Here is a 25,559-nt window from a genome sequence, read left to right on the forward strand (position 1 = left end):
ACATTAGATGTTTCAGATTAGCGAGCACTCAGACCGATGCAATGTCCTTATTCCTTTGGATTGTCAGAAAATATATCATGGTAATATTCCCTGAGAAGTTACGTTAAATTTAACTTAGAGATGTTCATAAAACAACAAAATACCATGATTGAAATTATTTATATGACAACCTATTTAAAACAGCACTCTTCAAAGCCATTCATTTTTCAAAGGAATATGACTGAGAAGGCCAGAGTCCTTACTACAAAGGAATTTTTTAATTATTAAAAACAACAACAACAAACCATACAAAGATCACATAACAGTTCAGAATAAGAAGTATAATGCATGTAACGCATAGAAAAATCATCCAGCACACTATGCAGTTTCTACCACTTGTTTAAAATTCCATTGCTTTGGGTACCTGCAGCTCAGCACACGGCTATGCCCACCAGATTCTGCAGATTCTGCACCCTTTATACACTGTTTCCAGAAATGTTATGTAGGGAGGGGTGCTGCAAACACAATCTCTACTGTTCAATTACTGTCATACCACATTGTGTCTAAGGCTTCCGAGGGGGGGCAGTGACTCATTTTTATGACACTTGCACCTTATATGGTTGTTTTAGAGTAGCACCACCCTAGATTTTCAATGACAAAGTTTATTTTAGTTGAGCTGGGCAACTCAATTGCTAGCAGGTGCAAACCTTTGGTAAGTGTAATCAAGTTGCATCACAGCAAGACTGTACAATGACAGACAACTTTCTAGCTTAATTTTTCAGATATTCAGATGCTTAGCTTTAACACATACAATTATATACACAATATACTGAATTTCATATATGTATACGAGCGAACCCCTCTACATTAACAAACTGCAAAGCAAGAAATTGCCTTTTAAAGTCTTAGCCTGAAAATTCTTACATCTCCACGCAAGTAAAGTGCATTATGCTAAGTGTGCAAACATAGTGAACACAACTGAACTCACATGAGCAGTCCTGTACACACAAGTCTTTCAAGTAACAATTTACAGGACAATACATTTTATATTTCCGCAAAGCAAGGACTTGTTGGTAAGACAGGATGTTGCAACATCTACTTACGTAAACCTTGAGAGCATGTATTGAGAACACTGCAACAACACATGACAAACTATACTGTTTTTAATATAAATGAAAACTTTCCATGTCAATCAACTGCATACATTGGAAGAAATTAATTAAATCCATGTTGCATGAAATTTAACTTAATTTCTCATCCACAAATTTCAGTGGAAAAAAACAGAAATACAAACTTAGATGCACAAAGTGCTTGGTGGATTCACTCCTGACAACCTCGGTTAATTAAGACATTGGGATATATGGTTTGGATACAGTCTGCTTCTGATGATATGTCTCACAACAGCATCCAAACAGCTAGTCTACATAATCTGGAACCCAACAGTTGAGAAAGTCACCTTTAATTTACACCTGGCTACCACATGCTTGCACGTCCGCACGTTTTTACAAGTACTGTATATTTTATACTGCATCCGCTCAGTCATTTCAGCTTTTAAATGGTCTGGGAATGTTTACTAAACTTTCAGTATCTTTATTTGGAAAACACTATACAATGGAAAGAGAACACGTCACACACTGTTACAGCTTTCTTAGCTTTCTCTATTCTTCACTGCTGATACAATCTTTTTTTAAGAGGTATTTTCAACTCTGCTTAGATACACAATAAAGTGAGACAGACACTGCCTTTATGAAATAAAAGATCTATGAAACAAACACCACCATTACTCAGTATGGTAGGCTCTCCATTGAAAAAAAAAAAAAAAGTACAAGCTACCTCATTATCTATACCTGCTCTAAATCACGACAGACACAATCTCCAAATTCTTCAAAACAGGGAAGAACAGGCATACAAACTGAAGAACACAGAAAGGCAGCTTGAACAGGAATTCAGCATTCTAGTTTAATAATCACCACGAGCATCAGCAAAACACCCTTCAGTACTCACATGCCCATGTTTTAACCGAATATTTCCTAACTGACTGCCAACTTTGCCTATCAGCCAAAACTAACTTAAAATCCTTGAACACTTGGACTAACGCTAGTTTGCTTTGCACACTGTATGCAGACAGAATGGAAGAGATGTAGCTCCACTGTATCTCCAGACAATAAAAAAACCCTTCACATTGAACACTTATTAGAGGTTCTAATCCTAAGACCTAACACAATTATGTTCAAACATGTTTCCATTTTTATGCTCCACGGGCAAAGTAAATACATGTAAAAAACTTCTTCCAAGCTCGGAGAAGGTAATCCATTTGCAAACTTCAGAGGAATAGATAGCCTGAAATCCTTCTAACCAACCTCTTCCATAGTCAATGAAGTAAAGAGCTTGAAGGCTTCCAGTGCGCCACTCATCCACAGTTACAATGCATTAAAAGCTCAGGTCAGCAAAAGGACACACTGCAAACCAATGAACAGACAAAGTGAAAGCTCACATTAAGAAAAATGTCGTACGAATTATGGAACTGGTTCACAAGATAAACTTCAAATTGTGCCACAGGTTGAGCTTCTGCATTGATGGTAACAATTATCTCACATTTATGTTTATCACATCTGATTTTGTAGGTTTCAGCTCACAAAAGATGACAAGATTTGTATTTCTGCCATTAGCAACTGTTGACAAAACATGAGTATTAACAGCACGCTGAAATACTGCACTGGGAATTCCTAGGCTGTAACAGATGTAAAGCAGAATGTACATACTATTCCAAAAGGAAACTAAAATACACTATCTTATTTGCAGCCTCCCCTCCTGTATGGGTACAAATGCAATGAAACATAAAGAGACAGATTTCAGAATAAATCTGCGCTAAGAAAAGTCAAATTCATTTTACTGCTAATGTTTATACTCATCTTGAAGACCTTTTAATCCAATGGCACGTCGTGAACTTCCCTATGTTTTCTGAGTGACTTCATGGAAGTCAGAGCAGATTCACTTACCAACCTCATGAACATCATTATAAACGCTATTCCCAGAAGACAAAGCTCCATGCAAAGCAGCTCCTGCCATAAAATGCAGTTTGGCCAAAACCCTACAGATCCACTATTCTGTATTACCCACAACAGATGCTCTCTTCTAAGGAGAAACAGTTAGAAAACACAAAAACAAAACAACATACAAACAAAACAAACCATGCGGTTATTTTTGAAGCTGCTTCCTCTGTCGCTGTTTTTAAGAGGCAGTTTTTAGGGAAACTACCAACAGAACAGCTGAGTCACTTCTCACATGAACAGTATGTGAAATTTCTGTCACTCAACATACTTTTCATTTTGAAAATAGGGGAGAAAGGACAATACCGTTTTCCTGTGACAGAAGAGTAATATTTTCCTGCAACTGTCACAGCAGCATTTCAGTTTTGTACACTCCAGGTATTCATGGAATATTAGTAAAGAGACAGACCAAACCCATCACTCCACACTACATGAACACACCGAGTTCACAAAGTTTCAAAGTTCTAAAAGTTAGCACAGCCCTACCCTACAGAATCACATTCAGTGAAAAGGTACAGAAGTATAAAGTCCACAGCTAATTTTTGAGTATAATCCCACTGTTCAATTTCATGACATTTAAGATGCTGCCTTCCCCTCCTCAACAGCCCAAATGTCAATCCGTGCTGCAACCTGATTTAATTTTCCAGATGATGGGATGGGAATATGCTACAGTGGCATATTACTGTAACTATGATGTTCTTCTACTCTCAACTTTTCATCAAAGATAAGATGAAGAGTTTTGCTTTTAAAAGAAGCATTATTAATTACTTCTAAAAATAGTGCATCTCAAATTAGTCCACATTTGAAGAGTATGGGAACTACAGAGCCAGGGAAGTTCTTCAAACAATTATCAGAAAATACTTCCCCCAGTTAAGCACACAAAATACAGCACATACTGCCAGCTTCCTAGTGCAGAAAATTAAATAAGTCAATTTATTCCACAATGGCTACTGATCATTCAGATATAGTAAATTCAAGTTTGTTATGCAGTGAGAATTACTTCTTTAATCATTAAGCTAGGAGGAAAAAAGTCATGCTTTTTTTTGTTGTCCTGCTAAAATGAAACGGAATTTCATTCAGAGCAACTTTAATTTCAACACCCATTACACATCATAGCACTTACATGGCACTATGAAAAAGTAACTGAAACTTCTTTCCAAACCTCTGCAGACTTCCTGATGTCCTGTACTCGGTACAGCCGGACACTTGGACTTGCCCCTAAACTGCTGCAAGCTCGGCATGCAGATAGCATCTCAGGGTGGGGGAGAAAAGGGGAGGAGGAAAAAGAGGGAGTGGAGAAAACTAGAGAGAGAAGAAACTTAGACACGCACACATGCCAGCCAGACAAGAAGCCTCAGAATAAGTTCAGCAAGAAAACACCTATAAAATGATTTTTTTTCCTGGATATAAAGCTTTTATGACTTCAATTTTTCTTTTTGAAGCATTCCTTTCTCTGAAAGTATAAGGTAAAGAAAACAACCAAAGTATAAAAGAAAATTCTATAATAATACCTTATAAACTATGTTAAAAGAAAAAAACAACAAAAAATGCACATGCAAAGAACAATACATAAAACACAAGTACTGCCAGCAACGCAATCAAGCTACCCCAAAATATGAAAATACCAGCATGCATGGCTGTGCAGTGTTTATGAACTGGATGGCATATATCTTGTTTTCTCCTGGGAATACACTTGTGTGACATTTTCACTCAGACTGAACAGAAGAGAGCAAGGAAAAAAGTCTCTAGAAAAGTCAGTGTCAAACTTATGGCCATCTAGAGCTCATACCTGAGTTACACAGCTAAAGATTGTCATTACATGCAAGAACCCAAGAGCAGTGAATGAGCTCACTGAGTTCATTTTCTCTGTAAATTCCTCTATTTTTTGACTGAAGCAGATCACACTTTCCCTGTGAAAGCTGCCCTTAAGTTTCAGCAACCAGTCAGACCAAATGAAACAACAAATCATCTTCTCACATCTATTTATCAACCTGCACAAATAAGTTTCACAAGATTTAAACACGAGTCTTCCATTGCCTCTAGCACCCAATCCAACTTTCCATCTATGAGCATCTTGCTTAAACCTATTTTACAAACCTGTTGAAATGCTGAAGTACTTTATGTACAAGATAGAAACAACACTTGCTTCTCAGATAATGTTTTCCTGTGTTTTAAATTGCCTTGGGGCTTCATTCGTATCCTCTTACCAAGTAACTGACTGGGAGTTGCTGTCACTTCAAGCCACTGCTCTGTCCCTACTACCATTTAGAAGATATTTAGCACCACACACACTTTTCATTACAGAAAGGTAGCAGACATTAAGGACAATATATCCATTTTCCTCTGCCATGGTTACAAGTTCAAAAGAATCTTTTCTGTTTCAATACCATTTGAAAAACCAACGCATCATGCAATAAGTGGGTGTTGGAGAATCAGGAAAAATATCATAATTAGGTCTGATCCAAATGGTAACAAAAGCATAACCATAAGACCTGAAACTAAAGTCAATTCAATTTTTATTATTTTAAACATTTTCTGTAGCATGAACTCCTTTGCCTCTCAAGGAACAAAGTCCAGCTCCTCCCCTCCAGAGCATCAAGCTGTAAGAGCAACAGATCAAGAAACACTGGACTGAAGAAAATGCAGAGTCAAGATATGATAAATAAAAAGTAAAAGGATATTAGACAGTTACGCATCAGACTAGTTAGACTCTTTTATAAGACACTGTGTCCAACTTCAACTGCTACTGTTTAATGATTCGAGTTCTCAAATGGAATGGTGCCAACTTCAATCAAAACCTTACCAATTCTTTCAGTCACAGATGTGAAAGAGCAGTGATGCTAGGCAGAGCATCCTGGGTACGAAATACAGTTGGGGAATTACCTCTATACTGAATTCATAACTTTTTTTGCTATGCCCGTGTCAAGAAATCAGCATAAAATCCATCACATTATAATACAGATTAATTTCTCTTTGACTAGCATTCTAAACTGTAAGAACAAGGACAAATCAGAAGGTGTAAGATCATTCTGATAAATAAACCCAGAATTAATTCTTTAAAAGAAAAACAGAAAACTTTCAGCTCAGATAAATTTTCAAACCGGTGATACTGACACAACAAAGCTAGAACTATAACAACTGGATGCATAAGACAGCTCTAGAGCTACAATAACATCATAGCTCAAATACAGAAGACATAAGGGTGTCTACTGCAAGTTTTGTTTGGTACATATTTGTACCATCTTTAATGGAGGTCATTAGATCTTTTACATGCACGGGTTAATTACTTTGGTGATACCTCAATCCCACATTAAAGCATGGTTGATATATTTTCTGTTTGTTTTACTATGCACTTAAGTGAACATTTCTCTACATAACCAGCTGTTCTTCAGTGAACCCAGAAATTCAGTATCATTGGAAACCTAAGCCAAACTCCAGGAGTCCAGGAAGGAGTCAATTTCAAATGAACTAGGCTTTTCATTTCGTTTTTTGTTCCCCCTCCTGTAATTTTAGCCAAATTACAAAACTAAAATTTATAAAAATTTGGTATAAATTTGGTAAAAATTGTATAAGAATACCATTAGATAACATCCTAATTCAGTGTTCAAGAAGCCACAAGGCCGAGCTTATGAAATAAAACACAAAATATTTTACAGACTAGTAATAATTACAGAAAAGTAACCATAGAAGCTATATAGAAGCACATCACTTAAGTAGGTCTTCATTTGGGGGAAAAAAAAAAATCATTGATTTCTTTTCAATGAGGATTGTTTTTCTTATAACTGTTTCAGCACACTATAAATTTAAAGGAGATCTGCTCAGGCCACCATTCAGAACACCAAATTTGATTCTCTCCTGCCACTCTGCATTTATATTCTGAGGCAGTAGAGTTGCCTGGTGACAGCCTCTTCACTTCAACAGCAGCTGGCAAGCACTCCTTGTCCTAAGAAATAGTTAACTAATATTTCATACTACGATTTAGATGTGGCGATCTGGAAGCGCCAGTACCACCCTGGGCAGAATTTACAAGTTACAATTTTTCTTAACTCTCAGAAGCAATAAAGAAAGCAAAATAAACAGCCCATCATATGTAGCTAGCACACAGCAAACAGTAACCCAGAGTTAGTGCATCGTCTAGAGTTCAGTACCAGACACAAGTAGTGATTGCATAAATCTGTCAATTTAGCTTATGTTTCCAGAATGCAAATTCTCAAGTTACGCAAGATAAGACCAAAGCAACTGGAGAGTTGACATTTTTACAAGAAACAGCCTACCTCTTTAATATTTACAAGGCGTGTATTTCAACATCGCTTATGTACGCTGATCTGCTTTCCCAAGATTGTTTTTGCGGAATGGTCAAGCACACCAAATGTAGCCCCAAAATGTATTTATTCATGTCAGGTTTTTAAAGCAAAAATATAAGATTTACATTTGTAAAGTGACAGTTTATAGCCAACATAATTTATACATAACAATGGCATGTTAATAAGCACTGTCACTCAATTAATTTTAAGATAATTTTTTTGCATAATGTCACATTTCCTACTTTCCTGTGTCAGCCAGCTAATTTTTAATTCTCTTTGTTGTTTTGAAGAAGGCTGGGAATAACATTTTAATGCAATATTGCTTTTTAGGAATACTGTATTAAAAGAAACACACATAAAACCACAACATGGCCATTGCAATCAATCAGCTACATTACAAAAAGCTTAAAGACATTATTAATGAAAACAAACTGCATTTTTCAACGTACTTCTAGACCTTTCATTACTATAAAATTGTTTATAAACCTTAAAACATTTTTCAAACTGCATTATTTTCACCACATATTACAGAACACTTGACAGAGTAACACCTCTAAAAAAAAATCCTTTTTCCTCAAATTCTACCATCATAAATTCTGATAGACATATTATTAGTCAAATACCTACCAGGCACCGTATAAATATATTCACTGCCATACAGACCATCACATTTCAGGTTTAATCTGAACTGATTGAAAAAGCACTTGGAACAAAAGTGTTCTAGCCAACCATAAGCTCTTGAAGTGTTATAATAAAAAACAAACAAAAAAATCCACAGTAAACCATGACTCTTCTGCAGTTGCATAATTGGCTGAACTACACAGAGAATACCTTCTTTGTTAAACATGCAACAGTGAATACTGATTTCTAAGCCTCAAGCTATGCAACTTTACAATGTCTAAAACTCTGACCTTACTTTCATACTTTCAATATTGATAGTATCAAACCAGTTTCAGTTTCAAAGTTACCACGTGTTACTTCAGTAGAGTACACCTGCTCCCAATGACTCTGTTGTGCTTCACTGATCTGCACAAATACCTTTTCTTACGGGAACCTCCTTGAAAAGCAATATAAGATCATATATAAAAGCTCTTCAGAACTATTCTGGGTTTTCAGAGCTTCAAAATTTCTGTAATTATATCTCTGTTTATTTCAGAATGCTTTACTTATTCAAATGGCATTGAACAGATACTATCAAAAATGAAATTGTGCCACAGAAAAGTGTCAGTATATCATTTTTCAGGACACATTTTTATGAAGAGCAATAATAGTATGGTTGTGGTTTCTACAAGAGCATACACTTCCTTAGAGAGTCATGCTTAATTTTATTACAACTACTGAAATCTAAATGACTACTACATTTTAAGACAAGCAAGTCCACATATAAAATCAGCAATAATCATCTTGTTTGTACACTTAAGAACATAACCTTGTGCCCTTCAGTACTTCAGTTCACATTTTTGTTTCAGCTTCAACTGCATAACACTCCTATCTCAACTTATCAGCCATATTAGCACTCTTCATTCTACTAAAATGTTAATGCAAACTTGTAAGTGTCAGCAAACAAAAGGAGTTAAAAAACAGATTGGACTGGTCAGAGTGAGCATCAACAACAGCTACATCACTGCATGCTGTGAAAGCCTACAAGCCAAAGCACTGCACAAGAAGAAAGCTTGTAAAAACAGGGAAAGCATTCAATCCACTCTCCTGCAAAAACTTTCTGTGGAGTCAGACGGGTTGATGAGGATGTTGAGCTTCTTGAACAGCATTCAAAATTCAGTGAAGAGGGTCCAGGAGAAGAGGTCTTGATTTGGTAAAACACACCTCATCTACCTAATGATCAGAAGATGAAAGAAAAAAAAAAACGAAACTTCCCTCTTTCGGAGTAAAAGTTCATTACCAAGACAGCACCAAGTACTGGAGGAGGACTGTGGGTATGTGCACACTTGCAGTACTGACGTACTTTGTATGAGCAATGCTTTCAGCAACTATTAACAGTGCTCACTTTATGCCATGTGTGGTGCTATAATAAAAGATGGCTTCTAAAAAAGGAAGCTTAGTACATTTAAAGCAGTACCAACAGCTCAAAGAGTTATTTGTTTTATGTAAAGAGGAGCTTGCTGATATTCAATGCAAAGAGACAGGAAACCTACCGTATCCATAAAAAATTTAAAAATATTTTTGGTACTGCAGAAAATGAAAGGCTATCAAAAGAACGTTTAATTGCAAAACAGAAGCGTGCAGAGAATCTTTAAAGATACTGGGCACTTCCAAGAGACGTGCAAGCACATATCCTGCTACTACATACTATTCTAGTTCAGAGTCAAACATTTCACAGATCACATTATATTCATTTAAAAACAAGCCCTGAAAATCAGGTAGGTAGAAAACTACCAATTTCATTTATTTCCCTAATCATGTCCCCGCCCAGTTTTATTATATAAGAAAATCACATTTTCAGACTTTTTCAACAACTGCCAATTCTTTAGCAGCTCCACTGAAAATATTTTGTCCTTTACTGTAAGTTTCAAAGGAAACCTAAAAACTCAGCTTTAAACCACTTCCACTTTTTTTTTTTTTCACTCCACAAGTTTATCTACAAGGCAGCAAAGTGCATGCAGATGGCCATCAGTTCCCACTGTGCCGCCATGCAAATCTATTGATGGTGACCAAAGAAAGGAGAAGTGTAACTGAGCATGGGGCAGCACCACCTGACTCTCCACGATCTGCACATCATAACTGATTTGCAAAAACAAGCAGTATTACACAGAACAGGAAGGAAAGATGTGTCCTATAGACAAAAAGTCCTCGGATCCAACTTCTCAGAATAACTCAAAGAACTGATGGCGAAGAACATAAGAATGTTCAGAGGCTTTTCTCATAGCACTTGGTAGAAAAAAACACCAAGAGGGAGCCTTGCATTATTGCACACAGCCGAACGTTTGACACCAATAAGCAGAAAATGAGGAGGAGTTTTATACAAATCTTAAAATCAAGAAGTAAACCACTAAAGCATGTCCAACAGAAACAGCTGCTTTTAACAAACAAACACACCTTAAACAAGAGTACACTCTTCTCCCATTAGCTCATACCATGCCTAATCAGGTTTCCAAGCTCTTCACATCCTTGCTGCTACTTCTGAATTTATACACTTTTGTATTGTAATCAAGGGACTTCAGTCTGCTGATTGAAGAGAATCAACAGGTCACTTTTGAGAACTCTCAATCCCAAACTGCTATTTGCCCTATATTCCATCATTCATTACAGAGTAGAGAACAGTATTTCCAATACTTTCCTTATCGAAAAGTAAATATATATATCAGTAATTGCAATATCACAGCACTAATACTGCACACTATTATTCCATAGTGGCTCTATTCCCATTTCTTAAATGATATTTTTACTAGAAACATATATGTTTAATTTTTAAACATGAAAGATTAAATTAGAAGCTACACACACAAACACAGCTCCTCTAAAAAAGGCTCAAAACAGTGTATTTACATCTACTAGTATTCACCTTTTTACTACAACCTTTATAACTGAGCTTAAGTTTGCTTTGAACAAAACAGGGTTCTCAGCGATACAAGCACAAGAAAAAGCCCTGCATACAGTTAGTCTACAAAGAATTAACTGGATTAATTAGCAAGGGATTTGAGAAGCAGCTTGGAGCTAGAAAACCAAAACACTAAATTGTTTAAATACTTTGGCAATGGATCAAGGTTTCTAGGCAGCCCTATGTTCCATTCTCTTTTTTTTTCCCCCCTCGGTGTTTTAACACATTTAACCTGACAAGGTACTTTTTCATGAGATATGAATGACACTGTCAAAATACTCAAAAAGAAGATGTGAATTAAAAAATGCCACAAGCTGTTAGCAATTCTGCCAACATATATGAGCCCAGGCAACACTAATTAAAAATCAATAGCTTGGGACATAAATAGCTCTTATCTCTGTTATAGTATATCTCTAACATAATTCTTTCATAAAGAAAAAAGCCAATGTCTTTGCTATTATACTGACTGAATTGACCACAACAAAGCCAAGAAATATGGCAAAAATGCTGAGCAAAGAAACACATAAGAGAGAGGGAGGACAGCAGTATGAATGACTGGAATGTTTCAACCTTGCACCATCATTAACACAGAACTGGTTGGAAATAGCCACTCCGCAAATATTTGCGGAATAAGTTACCAGGAAGAACATGTCAGCTTTTTACTGTTAATATAATTCTATACAAAAATCCTGTATGCCAAAGAAATAATAGTGCATTTCTCTGTTAGCCAGACCTTATTAATCATTATTCTTTATTATGTATCTCAACTAAAGATACGATACTGTGAATTCTCTGATAATTACAAAATAAGGGATAAAAAGAGACAGCAAACAGCATTTGGTCTTCTGTAATAATATGATGTTCAAATTAACATCAGAAGGCATCTAAGCTAAAAGACATAAACTAAGCCAGGAACTTAAGCCACCACTTTCGAAAGCTGTTTTCAAGCATCTGGCTTACGGAGACTTGAAAGAACTAAACCCATTTTCTAATAAGAGACCATCTAAGATGCATCAGACTGGTGCATGCTTTGGGTCAGCCATACTTAATTATGAGAACTTAGACTTCTAAACAGTTTCTACAGATTTTTTTTTTTTAAGAATAAACAAAAATCATACCAAAACAGAAAGGTTAATTCAGTTTTACTTTTGGTCTAGTGAATCCTGAATTATTCAATTAATTACTGATGATGGAAATATCATATACCTCCATACTTGTCCATCGCTTGAAGAATGCATTAACCAGGAAAAAAACAATTTAGCAAAAAATTGCCTTGAGTTTAAAATAAAAAGGAAAAAAATCATTTACGTAAGACCTAAATATACATAGGTCAAGAAAATAAAACTTCTGAGGTGCCCATACAAAAAACAGTGGAAAAGCAAATAATAAAACTGTAGCACTCTTAAAGTGAAGTTCACAGGACCAAAAGACAAATGTGAGCTCTCAGGAACATCTTATCTAAGCTAACCATAAGCATGCACAATAATGCTCGACTACAGAAGACAGCTTTGCTATACCTGCAGATGAGCATCAACACCAAACATTTGGTAAGGCTAGAGTGGACAGACAGCCATTCAGGAATTAACGTCTGGAACACATGTATTGTGGAATTAAAATTTTCAGAAATACAGATCTGGAATACTGAACATACACAAGCAAGACTCCACCTTAGTAAAATTATATGTCAAACAGAAACATATTGATAGAAATAATCAGATTAAATAAAAATGTACTTCCATTATGGCAATACAGTCACTAAGTACAAGCCTTTCAAATCTTAAATGACAATATTTCACTAAGTCAATTAGATTTCAACTTCTATTAGATGAGTTTTGGGACATTCCTTTTTCTTTCTGCTCCCACTCCTTCACTATAACTCCACTTTAAAAAATGTAGTTTATTGATCAGAGTGCAGCCCAAAAAAATCAAAGATCCTATTCACAATTTTCAGACACCAGATGTATAAAAAAGACAACCTCAGCTGTCCACAAAATCTTCCAGACTGTCATACTTTTCAATGATCTACAGTCAAAAACACACACTTACATGGGTAACAGTGTGAGGAGGAAAACAAGCAGAAAAAGCAAGTTAATGCAGCACTGTTATACTCTGCTTGGAAGGAGGTGGGGTTATTTATAAATTTATTGTTATTATTGTTAGAACACAGAATCAGAAGATTTGAAATTCCAGACTTCCTCCAATAATGCTTCATCTCAATGTAAAAATATGAACCATCACTTCATTAACATTTCAATCACCTGCTACACTGAAGGCTCAGGAAAACAAAAATTCAGAAGCTCTGTTACATCATCCTTCTCTCCATTCTATCATTATAAATTAAACTGATTATAAGATGGAGAAGTAATTTGCAAACTCTTTCAAAGGACATGATTTACATTTTTCCTCTGCAGTGATGAAGATATCCCCCTAACATGCTGAACATGTGTTAAATATTAACTGAAGATACTTCTACTATATATATAGAATATATCTCTATCTGTACGTATGGCAAAAAGTAGATCTTTATGTCTTGGGTTTACTTTTAGTATTCTAACATTGTTTATAATACTGGTACAAATACTGCCACCAATAAAGAAACAAACATTAAAAAGGTGTCCTTTAAGCTTTCCTTTAAGGCATCCACAGTAATGGCATAATTTGCTCTGGACATCATTAAAATGTAAAGTTAATGAGGATTCAGCTGAAAACAGAAGAAATGTAACCTATTTTCAGGCAAAACTTCTAACACTGCAATCAGAGGGAAAACCTCTTTGATGTCTCTTTGTCTCTTCTCATTAATTTTCTTTTCGTTAAAAAAAAAAAAAACAAAGGCTGTTTAAACTAAAAAATGCATAGAAGTTTAAACATGGTAATTATAGTCAAGCTGCAATGAGGTCGCTAGGTTTTTAAAACTTTGAGATAAACAAAATTGGGATGTATGACTATTTTAAAAACGATGTCAATACTCAATTTTAATTGTTCATGTGAATTCCACTGCATTCCAAGGGTTAAGTCTAGGTATGGAATTGATTCAGGTTGGTTTACTGAAGAACCTAATTCCATATCCAGGGTAAAATAAACAATCAAGAAATAGATCAAAAATGAAAAGCACTATAACTACTGCATTACTAGGTATGACATTTGGTATTTCAGGAGTAACAAAGCATATATTTTACAATCTCCAAGAGAAGTGGCAAACTGAGATTCTGTTACTTTTTACCTCAACAGTTTGTTAAAATATGAAGTATTGAACCATTAAATAACTATTTACTCACTAACTTGGATTTATGAATACTGCCTATGCATACACAAAGCTGTATACTTCTTTCCATGAGAAAATACTTGAAAAAGCTATTCAGTTAAAAAGCACTGACAGAATCCAAGACACACTGAAGCACTACGTATTTTTAGTAAACAGTTAATAAGCAAATTTTCTGAAGCCATAATCAATATGATTTTTAATATCATTAAAAACAAAAACAAAAATAAATTCTCAAAAACAAAGGTAAGATACTTAAAGTAAAAGCAACAAACATGCAGGACAAGCATTATCTTCAACGTGTAAGGACATCGTTCACAACAGAGCAAGACAAACAGGTATCTATAGCATTTTTCCATGTACAAATGTCATATCCAAATATAATGATGTGACTAATGTATTACTCTGTGATAATTAGAAGTATGAGTTTTAATGGATTTGTGGACATAGGTTCTACAGATAATTACATGCCCTATGTGATCTACTTTTATTTGTTTGATAGACTACTAGAATTAAACCAAGTAAATGATCTACAGACAAGTACCACATAAAACAAAAATCAGATACTACTATAGGTACAAGTGGAGAGCAGCTTCAGAATACAATCTCACACTTATTGGAAGGAAAGTGGTCTATTTGCTTATTGGTGAGGGTTGGGGTTTTTGTTGTTTTGGTTTTGTTTTTTAATGACATATTTTACCACAGTCTGATCCTGCCCTTTACCACAGGCTGGTTCTGGTCTACTATCTCTTCAGAGTCAACTTCCATTCTGCCGTATCTTTTTCTCCTTCCTACTATCTTTCCTTACTTGTCTGCACCATACTACAGTCACTAATAAAAAAAATAAAGAACATGGTTTGAATAATATTAATTGAAATACAAATCTTACAAATAAATGAAGGACACCTGATTCTACTGCATAATTATACTGTGATAATTAACTGTTTTGTCTTCACAATTTAGTATCTGAATTTTTATTACTTACTTTTTATAGCAATCATTTATTTACTTAAGAGTCTTTAAAACAGAAGATCTCAAAGATATCTAAGTATCTTACAGGTCAACTTGACATACCTGAAGAATTAGTTATTTACTTAAGGGATAAAAGCATATAAAAACCAATTCAAAAGAAGTAGTGTTGCTGTTGTTTATACTCCTAGCTATGTAGTTTCAACATATTTCTCATATTTTATCTTTAAAGGAAGTAAAGATGGGATTCAGTAAATCCGATTAGAATGCGATGGGAGTTGCTAGTTCAGTTCTCTTCAATAGCATATGAAATCCCTAAATGAATTCAGTGTGTAAAAATACTGCTAAAAATATCCCCAACAAGGTTTTATTTTGTTTCTTTTCGTTCCTTCTCTACACATGTAACAGCCAATGAAGTCTAGGACAGATCACGTATTTTGGTACAGTGAATATTATTTTGGCAATAGTTCTTCCTTCCAGTTTTACTATGGTGCTTTCCACCCAGATGATGATATTCATACAGGGCCCTACATAGCTCTATGTTATTTGACTATCTGTATTATGTATCCTTTGTTCTTACTAGTTTATCTATCCAGTTAGGAAACATTATTTTCCACATGTCCAGTAACAAAAGTTCAGAAAAATCACAAGCAACTAAACAGGGGGCAGAGGGCTGTGCACATCAGTGTCCTACGGAAGTACAAACAAATAAACAGCTCAGCTTATAACCCATTCTTGAAAATAGATTATCATTATAAATTGTTTACTTCCAATCTTCTACCCAAGATCATCACCCTTACTATCACCCTTACTCCCTTGTTCTGCTTTCTCAGTTTCTGTTCCAACTTCTGTGAAATAAGTTTTATCAGAAACAACATGCAAAGGTGTTTCAAAAACAACAACAACAAACAAACAAAAAAACATAAAAATAATGTTCAAAAGAGCTAATTGATCTGTCAGCATTTGGAATTTTGACAGGTAGATCTACCAAAACTGCTGGGCCACAGCAGGGCCAAATCACTCTTTACTCATCAGTCACAAGTCAGGAGCATCTTATGGCATTCCTTCTCTTGAATGAGGGAATTCAGCAGAGAGCAGGTAATGTACCTTAATCACAGACAATGAGTACGTTAGCATATTAAGACAATATGATGCCGTGATTAAACTATCTTAGCTCTGTTATTCACAAACACAGGGAAGTGAACCACACACTGACCCATAACTATGAATCAGCGCACAGTAGCATTTTATACAGAAAACTGTGCTATTCTCTCATAGCACAAAAAAACTGGAGATTTCGTTTGTTTGCGTTCTTTAACATACAGCCATGGCTGAATCAAAAAAGTTGTCTTGGATCAGTTTTACACTTATAATTTTACAGTAACTTCATCTTGCTAATTCTTCTCAATTAAAAAAGAACACTTTTCTTGTTCATGACGAAAAAACCATCATATCAAAGAGGATCAGGCCTGTAGTGCCTAGAGCACTCAAAAAGAATAGGTAACAATAATGGACCTGGATCATCTTTTGCTTCACTGAATTTACTTTGCTTGTCTGTTAAACTTATTCTCTGGGTAGAATTACTGGCCCCTGTATCAGCAGACAAAGTGTGGACACTGCTTACAACGTTAGGGAAAAAAAAGTCCCTACTCTTAACCTACAGGGAGTCTTCTTTAAAGTCATTATTTCTTATTTCTTTTCCATCTGAATGACACTCTAATTAAAGTTCTTTGTTCTGTACAAGTTACAGAAACATCTATACTGAGATTAACAGCTGATTTCAGATGCACTAAGCAAAAGTTAACACTCCTTAATGAGATTACCTGTTGTGATTAAATAAGGACAAACAAAAACAAACCACCTTGGAAATTTCTGTGACTGAGTACAAACTACAGTTAAAATTACTCTTTTAATTTAAGTCAACACTTCCATAACAACTTTTTGACTCTATTCAAAGTATAATCTGTTTGCAGTTATTGGGATAACAGCCCTACTTTTAAAGAAGCACATTAACAGAGTTAATTGCAAGAAGCCTGTGTCAAATTCTTAAATGCTTCAAATGCTGAAATATCGAATGCTTCAGTAGCATTTGGTATCTAAATTGAATCTCACAAGAACTCTTTAAAAAGAACCACTCGAACTCCTCTATAAATTCAAGGAAAATGCAAATACAGCTAGTGAATGAAAATTATTTGTTAAAACCATTTAAAAAAAGCTCTCTAAAAAAGTTTCAGTTTAGCAGTTAATTTCAACCTGCAGTTAAAAAGGCACTAGCTGTCAGTCAGTTTTCTCACCCAACTCTATCGTGAAAAGAAAAACTGACAGATCACAGGAGCTCGCCTTTGTAAACCAATTCAGGAACTTTCATGCTTCTTATTTGTTAGGTTAAAGGTTAAATTGCTGACCTCTGCCCTCCTGCTTAGCAGCCTTTCCCTTTTTCTGTAAAGCTTTATTTTGGGGCTGTATTTACATGGATTAGTCTCTTTTCACGCTAAGAAGGAATCTGTTCACAGCCAAAGCCTTAGTTCTGGTTGTACAAAAAGCAGTCACAATTATTCAGCAGCAGACAATGACCATATTGTGGATTTACAAAAAAACCACCTCAGCCATGGCCAGCTCTGTCCTTGCTGCACAAAACAATAGAAGAAAAATCTTATCAAGCATTCAAGAGAAAGCAAACAAAGCAGGCCCACTGTGAACTTGATGAAGATGTCAAGCTCCTTTAAAAAATATATAAATCAACAAAAGAGTTTAAAGTCTTGTGAGTAAGACTTTCTGTGCAGAATTTTTCTCTCTAGTTAAACAGTGCCAGCAGCACCAATGCAGTGCAGACTAGTAAATACTTGAAACAGAAAAGTCTGTAGACAGAAGCAGTTAAAGCATGATGCAAAAAGAACAACAGATCTCTTCCCACTAAGTAAATTAAAGAAACGGAAGAACATTCATGATTATAGCTAGCTTTCTGCTTTTTATTAAAGCTAGTAATATCAGCTGAGAACATACCTAAGGAATGTTTTAAGTAAAATGTATGATGACTTGCAATATGACAAATTCTAAGATGTTTCATAAAGTGAATTGAATTACATATTTGATTTATACTGTAGAACTCAAATTGGAAACTGCCTTTGAACAAAATAGTTCAGACAGTGCTACTTGATCTGGTTACTTCAGTCCTAGTAAATTCTTTGTGAATGTCTTCCACCTTGTTGGTACTTAAAAGTGATTGAAGTAACAGAAAACAAAGCAGCAGCTTAGGAGAATCACCACTCCCAAATGCTTAGATTTGGTTATTTTTCCAATCGCGTCTAATGAAGTTTGACACAGTACCAATAAAGGTAGGATAGGAAAACTCGTGGTACCTGAATTACAGCACAAGTTCAACTCAAAGCCTTTTTACCAGAAAGGAGTATGTGTTTTGTATTGCCTTTGTTACTTATTTAACGTTACCTTTTTCCCAATGCATAACAGGAAGATTTCAAGCAACAAAATCTTTTCACTTCACAAAATAAACGTTGCTTTAGGGAAACATAGGTAAGGTTTCCCAACTTCTGAATTACTAACTCTTAATCTTACTCAAGTAACTTTGTTTATGTTCAAGAAAATACAGCAATTTTAGGAGGTACTGATGTATTACCTAAAACTACAACCTAGGACAAAGAGAATATGATAAGGGGTAGCAGTACGTGCACTCTGCAGAGGCAAAAGTCTGCTCGTTTTCTCTACCTAAAAAAGTCCTATCATGGAAACCACAGTAACAACTGTAGAACACTTTCAGAGCCCAAGTACATCATGATATCTCCCAGTAGAGTTAAGGACTTCTATATGTTTCAGTTATAACATTTGTGATGTACTGGGGGGGAGGGGAGAAGAGGGAAGAGCTATTACAACACTAGGCTAGAACATGAAAAGTAAAGAAGGAAGTACTTAAACTACTCACAAGCTTCTAGTAGGAACAAGATTAGTAGTACATGCTACTCTCCGAGCCAATTCAAATGCAAATTTCATCCTTTCTCTCAAACAATGATAAACTCCCTCGGAGTTAATAGTTTCCTTCTAAGACTCATCTCCCTTTTCAACTTAGTGGTATGTTTTCAAGAAAAGAAAGAAGCACATGGTGAGTCTACAGCAAGACCTTTTAAATTCTGTCATAAAAGAAGTTGTATAAACTACATTTCCTTTACTAATCCAGTGAACATTTGTCATACTCTAACACATTTATGCTGTGTCCACGCTATCACATTTAGGCTTCTAACTTACCATGATTTAAAAAGAAAAAAAAGAAAGAAATCCTTTAGCTGTACTAAACCATTTTAGCTTTTTCCTTGAACACACAGCAAGAATTTATGCTACACTCACAAAAAGATGAAAGATGAGGTCCTTGGAGAGAAAGGCCTTTTGGCACACTACATGGCAAAGCTACAGCTTTGACACACTTTTATAAAGTCTGCTTTGGCGAGAACACAAAAACCCCATACAAAAGCATGCTATGTCCTCCCAGATAGGGGTGGAGGGGGAGTGCCTTACTCTTATGAGCATTTACTTTCAAATTTTCATACTTTAGAGACTATTCTGATCTGTTACTTTAGACTAACAACTTCTTTTTCTGCACCAATAGTTTGACAGGTATGTTCCAATTCTCCTCAAAACCCATTCTAACAAGAGAGAACCTTTGGCTCCAGCAAAATTCTCAAATTTGTCACACATTTTTGATGAATTATGTGCACCAGTTTTAAGATCATAAAATGCTTTGAAAAATGAAGGCAAGTGGTTAGTATAGTTTTGGTTTCTTTAGATAGGTATTTAAACCAAAACTGCTAATCACTTCTTTCTATCTGTGCATCTCAGAAGTTTTGGTGGAAAAAAATAAATGTTATAGCTGAGGTTCAACAATAACAAATGCAGTTTGAGGGTAACACAGTCATAAGCACACACTATATCAAAAGTGTAGAATGCTACTGAACTTCTAGAAGTCCAGCAGCAATGACTTATAACAGAAACAATTAAAGTTCCTTGTAGTTTACCTTGATGTCTGTGAATTTTTAATACTACAAGATGTCAAGACAAAAACATAAATCAGAAGTAAGGACTTCATAAACTCACGGAATGCATTCTTCCTTCCTTTACATGAGATTTAAAAATGGAAAAAGAAAATCAGTTAAATAATGGTATTCCATATAAAGCATCTATTTTGCTCTTAAATCTTGCACTGAATAAAATAATTCCAAAGAATAAGAGAATACCAAAGGTACAGGTCCCATCATGAAAACTTACTAAAAATTAAGACTCAAATAAGTAAGAAAACACTATACGTATCCAAACAAGATCATCTACAAATGCATAAATAAAATCACCAGCATAACTTTAAGATATAATTTAATTAGGAAATCTGTAATATACTGAAGACTTCATGCACCAGAAATACACAAGTTACCAATGCTGGACACAGATATTTAATTTCTGAACAATTCAGAGGGGAAAAGGCCAGAGAGCCTAGAGCTGAACTCATCCAGCAATCGTTCCTTTCTCAATTCACACATTTCATTCTGATTTGGCAGAGCTCTGTCTTGACTCAAAGAAAACAATTTACAATTTATCAGCTTTCGTGAGCAGAAAGCACCTCCTGGGTGTTCTAGAGCTTACATTTCTATAAATCAAATCATACGACAATTTAGGCTGGAAGGGACCTCAGGTCTCAAAGTCCAACCTTTTGCACAAAGCAGGGTCAGGTGTGAGGTCAGGTTTGGGCTGTCATGCAGTCTTTAAAATCGCAAAGGATAGAGACTGCACAACCCATATCAATGTTCAAGACTCGCTGCCCACATGGTGAACAGGTTGCTCCTGATATCCAGTTAGATCATCTTGTTTCCATCTATGTCACTACCTCTTGTCCTCCTGCAGTGCACTGGCATGAGAGCCTGTCACCTTGATGAATATCTCACAGGTATGGAAGGCTGCTGCAAAGATCTCCTGAAGTCTTCTCCAAGCCAAACAAATCCAGCACTCTCAACCTCTCCTTGCAAGTGCTCCAGCTCACCTGCCATCTTTGTGGTTCTTCAGGAACACATTCCAGTTTATCAGTATCTTTCCTGGAGCCCAGGACAGCCTTTCTTCTTTTACAGTCACCTGCCTTGGAAACTGATGGAATTTTCTACATGGTAGACAATGCATAATGCTCTCATCCATTTGGAAAGGTTTTAACTAAGTAAACATTTAATGTAAGATTATTAAGTATTATACAAACAATGAAGCTATCTGAATTTACAATTGTCCGCTAGTAGTTAATAATGGGAGTAAATATTTCCCATATCTGCAAGAAGCAAATGAATCATGAAATATATTAAGGCTTTTAATTGCATGTGATATTTAACAGTCACATGAAAAATATCCTTTCCTACGCAAACTTTTTAGCTATTATTAACAAAATGAAGGCATGTTTTATCATCCCACAAGCCAGACAGTCTCCCACACTTGGACTATTACAGCTTTGGAGCAATCCATTCTCCTCAAAACTATATTAGAAAATTGCTGTAAGAATTAAATGCAATTTAAGTGATCTGTACTATTATGATACTAGACATAAACTTCAAAGTTAGTTGTCTTAGTAAATTTTGGAATTCATCACATAGGAAGAAAGGTTTTTAAACATGCCTGACAATTTGCTCCTTACGCATTTTTTATGTTTTGCCTTTTTTAATAGTAATTGTTCCTCATCATTTAATATACATTCCTCTAACTACAGTAAAATACAGATATATACTCTGGGTTTTCCAGCATAGCTAGCCAATGAAGAAGTGAAGACTGCAGAGGATCAAACAACAGATCCTGATGAGAACAGAAGGACAAAATATTTGGAGATGCATTGATCTAAAACTTCTGTGGATAAAGGGCATCTCTTAAATGTTTTTTTTTAAATGTGGGAAAAAATGCTTAAAGATTATTCAGACAATTAACTTCAGAATATATAAACTATCTTTTACACAGTAAAAGCAACTGGTGCAAAGGTTTTGCACTTACAAGTGAATAGAACAAACTTAAAAACACAACTGAAACTCCTACAGAATCAGTTGGTTTATAGAACAAGACGTATACTAAATTCTCCAATTAAAAACCTGTAAAGTAGTTTCAGTGCTTTTTAACCCACCTTCCCACAGCAGGGAATTAATCCCTCCAGGGGGATGCAAACACACTTCAAAGAGAAGATTATACCCAGACACTAGTACTGTACAATGTAATGTTTACGGTCAAATTTGTTCAGATTTTCTGGCACTAGAATCCAGGTCAGATGTGCAGAAACAAAGATTAGTTATTAAAAGGGCTCCTGCAGTTACATCTAATAGTTGTGATGGTGCACAACAGTAGAACAAGCCAAACTGTATTCCAGTTACAACTACTATGGAAGTTTTGGCACTAAAGGAAAAAGAGTTGCAGCAGCAATTCTACCTTCACAGATTATGAAATCTTTATCTACAGATAGAGAAGGAGATAAATGGCTTTCTAGTCAAAGAAAGATCAAAATTCTTTCTATTGGTTTGTTGTACCACACATACAAAACACAATATTCTTTCATTAAAAAAAAAAAAAAAGGTATATTATTACTTCAATATATGTTTTCCAGTCCTATTCAACATCTCTCCTTTTCATAACAATTTAGAAACTGATATCACAAAACAACATCTTGAAATAAGTTCTGGGTATAGGAATTTCAACTTGATTTTATCAATTTCACCAGTTGCACAAAGAAAAAAGGTATAATAAAACATTCACAAATATACTTACATGTAGGTTTCAGCTGTTATGGGACTTCTCTAGCATAGACATGGAATATTTCTCAGAAATTTTGAGTACAAATATAAAACACTTTTGTGAGCATGTAAGAAACAGTAAATAAATCAAATTTCATAGCAAACTACTCGGAGTACATTTTGGTTTAAACTTAACCATTCCTTATGTGAGCAGCAAATACAAACTGAAAATGCATTTATTTCTTCAACACAGTGAATTAAGAGCTATTTCTATTTTAAAAGACAAGAAATGCTGGAACCTCCACAAACAAGGACAGATTCTCATTATTAGTTCCAACTGTAGAAGATTCTGTTTGCAGAACCAGTAAGAAAGACATCTATAAGTCCAGACCAGCATAATATCGAATATATCTTATTATTTTACACTGCATGGTTCTTAAGGATAGTTTTTGCCATGAAATAGATAAAATTACAGTGTAAAACATTACCTTTCCCAATGCAACTGATGCCTGAATAAGTGACTTCTGCATACACTTCAAAGGTAGTTTCCGGATTTTGTCTGAAAGGAAAAAAAAGGATTTAGCACTGAAAACTTTTGTTTCCAAATACATTTTTAATTACTCAGTCTAAAAGGGTTCCAGGAACGCACACATCACTATGACAATTTGATAAAAATGGCTGTCTTGTTTATCTGATGACCTCAGATTTTTCAGCCTTACAGGTACACAACAGGTGTGTATTGAAGTTGAGATTAGTTGGTAGAAATAGCATCTAAATCAATTCTACTAGGAAAGTACAATTAAATAAAACCCAATAGAAATCAAGCACAGATCCTTTATGTCATTTCAATTATTTTGACTAAATACTACAGTGTCACAGAGATGTCATTCAGAAGCACTGCCAAGAAAAAAAAAAAAGCTTTTCGTAACATTTATTCTAGATCTTGGCCATAATATTAAATTTGATTACATATCCAGCTTGCAAAAGGGAAAAAAGAAAACAACCTCATCTTACCCAGCATCCCAAACCAAAAATATAAACATGTCAAGGAGCTGAGCCCATTCTTCAGGGAATTTATATTATCTTCATCCTACTACAACAACAAAATTGATTTAAAAAAAAACAAACATTTCTACTCACACCACAGACCCAGTTAGCACAACTGAAGTGGCACTAAGCCAAACCCTAAACCTATCTAAATTAATAGAAAGCCTGCCACTGCTTTAGGATAGTATAGGATCCCACTCTACAGTTTTACAGACCACCTCTCAGAAGCAACAATATTGTTCACATTTCAATTAATTTTAATTTATTTTTTCACAAGTTCCCATCTGATTTGCATGTATGAACCATTTTTCAGAAAACTACACTGATAAGTCACAAGAAAACTAAGACAAACAAATAATTGTTACTTCGAATTATGAATAAACCTGCATAATTCTCTTTCTGCAATGCAGAGGCACTGCTGCACATCATCTGTTTCAGATACTGAGATTCTTAGCTACATTCCTACAATCATGGTACGGGATGACTACATGATATGGTATCTACTTAACATCAGAAATGAATTTTCCTTTAAAATATACTGCAGTCTTACCTTATCAAACTTGTTCATATCTATTTTTAGCACTAAGCTTTCTCAATTAATTTTATAGATTTTCAAATACCTTTACAACCAATAGATAAAATAACAAACGTCTTTTTAGTATTTGTTAAGGTCTGTGTTTAAACTCGTCAGTGAAAATACTTATTAATGCAGCTGGCAAGAGCACATACTATATACCAAAACTTTCAGACCAAAAGACTTTAAATTTTATATTTTAATATCCCATGACAAACATCCACTTATTTTTACAAACAGTTAAGTTAAAGTAACTTTGCCAAGTTAGAAACTTGGTATTAAAGACTGCATTCAACAAGCTAACACCTCAGTATGAGAATGAAGTCATTGTTAAATTCTGAATATTTTATAACTTTTCTGTAGAATTAAGGAAACAACTCACTGTGAAACTTCATACACTCTGCAAATACAGCATAAACATGCACCATAATTTATATATTTTGCAGCCCCTTTTTATGATTATTAGCCTCCCCTGCAGACATCTAATACCATGCATGTATTGTACTGAAATCTCATCCCTGACAATGTCCACAGCATTATTAACTTCAAAACTCACACACGGCTTTTTCCCTCCAAATAACTTCCAGGTAATACTTAAAAAGCCACGGTCATTTATCAAGAGAACAACACAGATTAAAAAAAATTAATACATGGAACACATATGTAAATACCCTATTTGTTTGATAACGGAATAATCAGAAAAGTGCAATTCTTTATCAATAGTAATTTAAACTGAGTTCTATGAGAAAAAAATACTGCTGTGATAAACCCTTTTCATAGGAATTATTTCAAATCTGTTTGATGCATAAATAGCTGTAGTAACACAGCAATCCACAGGAAATGCAATCTTAAAATGAAATATTTTTAAACTAAGCCTTACACAACTGTTATAGTCAAAATAATTTCTGTTACCAAAGCGCAAGAGACTTATGAATAATAAAATAAAAATTCTCTCCAAAGTTGGATCCATCTTACATACAGAAAGCCACAATTTGAATTCTGTCAGCACCTCTTATGACACAAAGCATCATCCTACTTTTTTTAAAAAAAAAAAGAGGTATGAGAGGAGTCAACACTAT

General features: G+C 34.9%; 1 protein-coding gene across 9 annotated transcripts in view; it reads right to left on the reverse strand.

The window, feature by feature from the left end:
- The window catches only part of DENND1A (DENN domain containing 1A), a 174,621-nt gene that overhangs the window by 146,720 nt on the left and 2,342 nt on the right, over positions 1–25,559 (reverse strand). For 6 of the 9 annotated variants that reach the window (XM_031601948.2, XM_090121573.1, XM_090121576.1 and 3 more), the window contains exon 2: positions 23,348–23,418. In XM_031601948.2, the coding sequence (XP_031457808.2) occupies positions 23,348–23,418 (71 nt within the window). Of the gene's footprint in view, positions 1–23,347; positions 23,419–23,873; positions 24,633–25,559 lie in introns of those variants that run through there. The other 3 variants (XM_090121572.1, XM_090121574.1, XM_090121577.1) reach the window with 3 other exon arrangements.

The sequence above is a fragment of the Phasianus colchicus genome, chromosome 19, assembly GCF_987193195.1.
Source record: "Phasianus colchicus chromosome 19, bPhaCol1.hap1.1, whole genome shotgun sequence".
Taxonomy (NCBI): Eukaryota; Metazoa; Chordata; class Aves; order Galliformes; family Phasianidae; genus Phasianus; species Phasianus colchicus.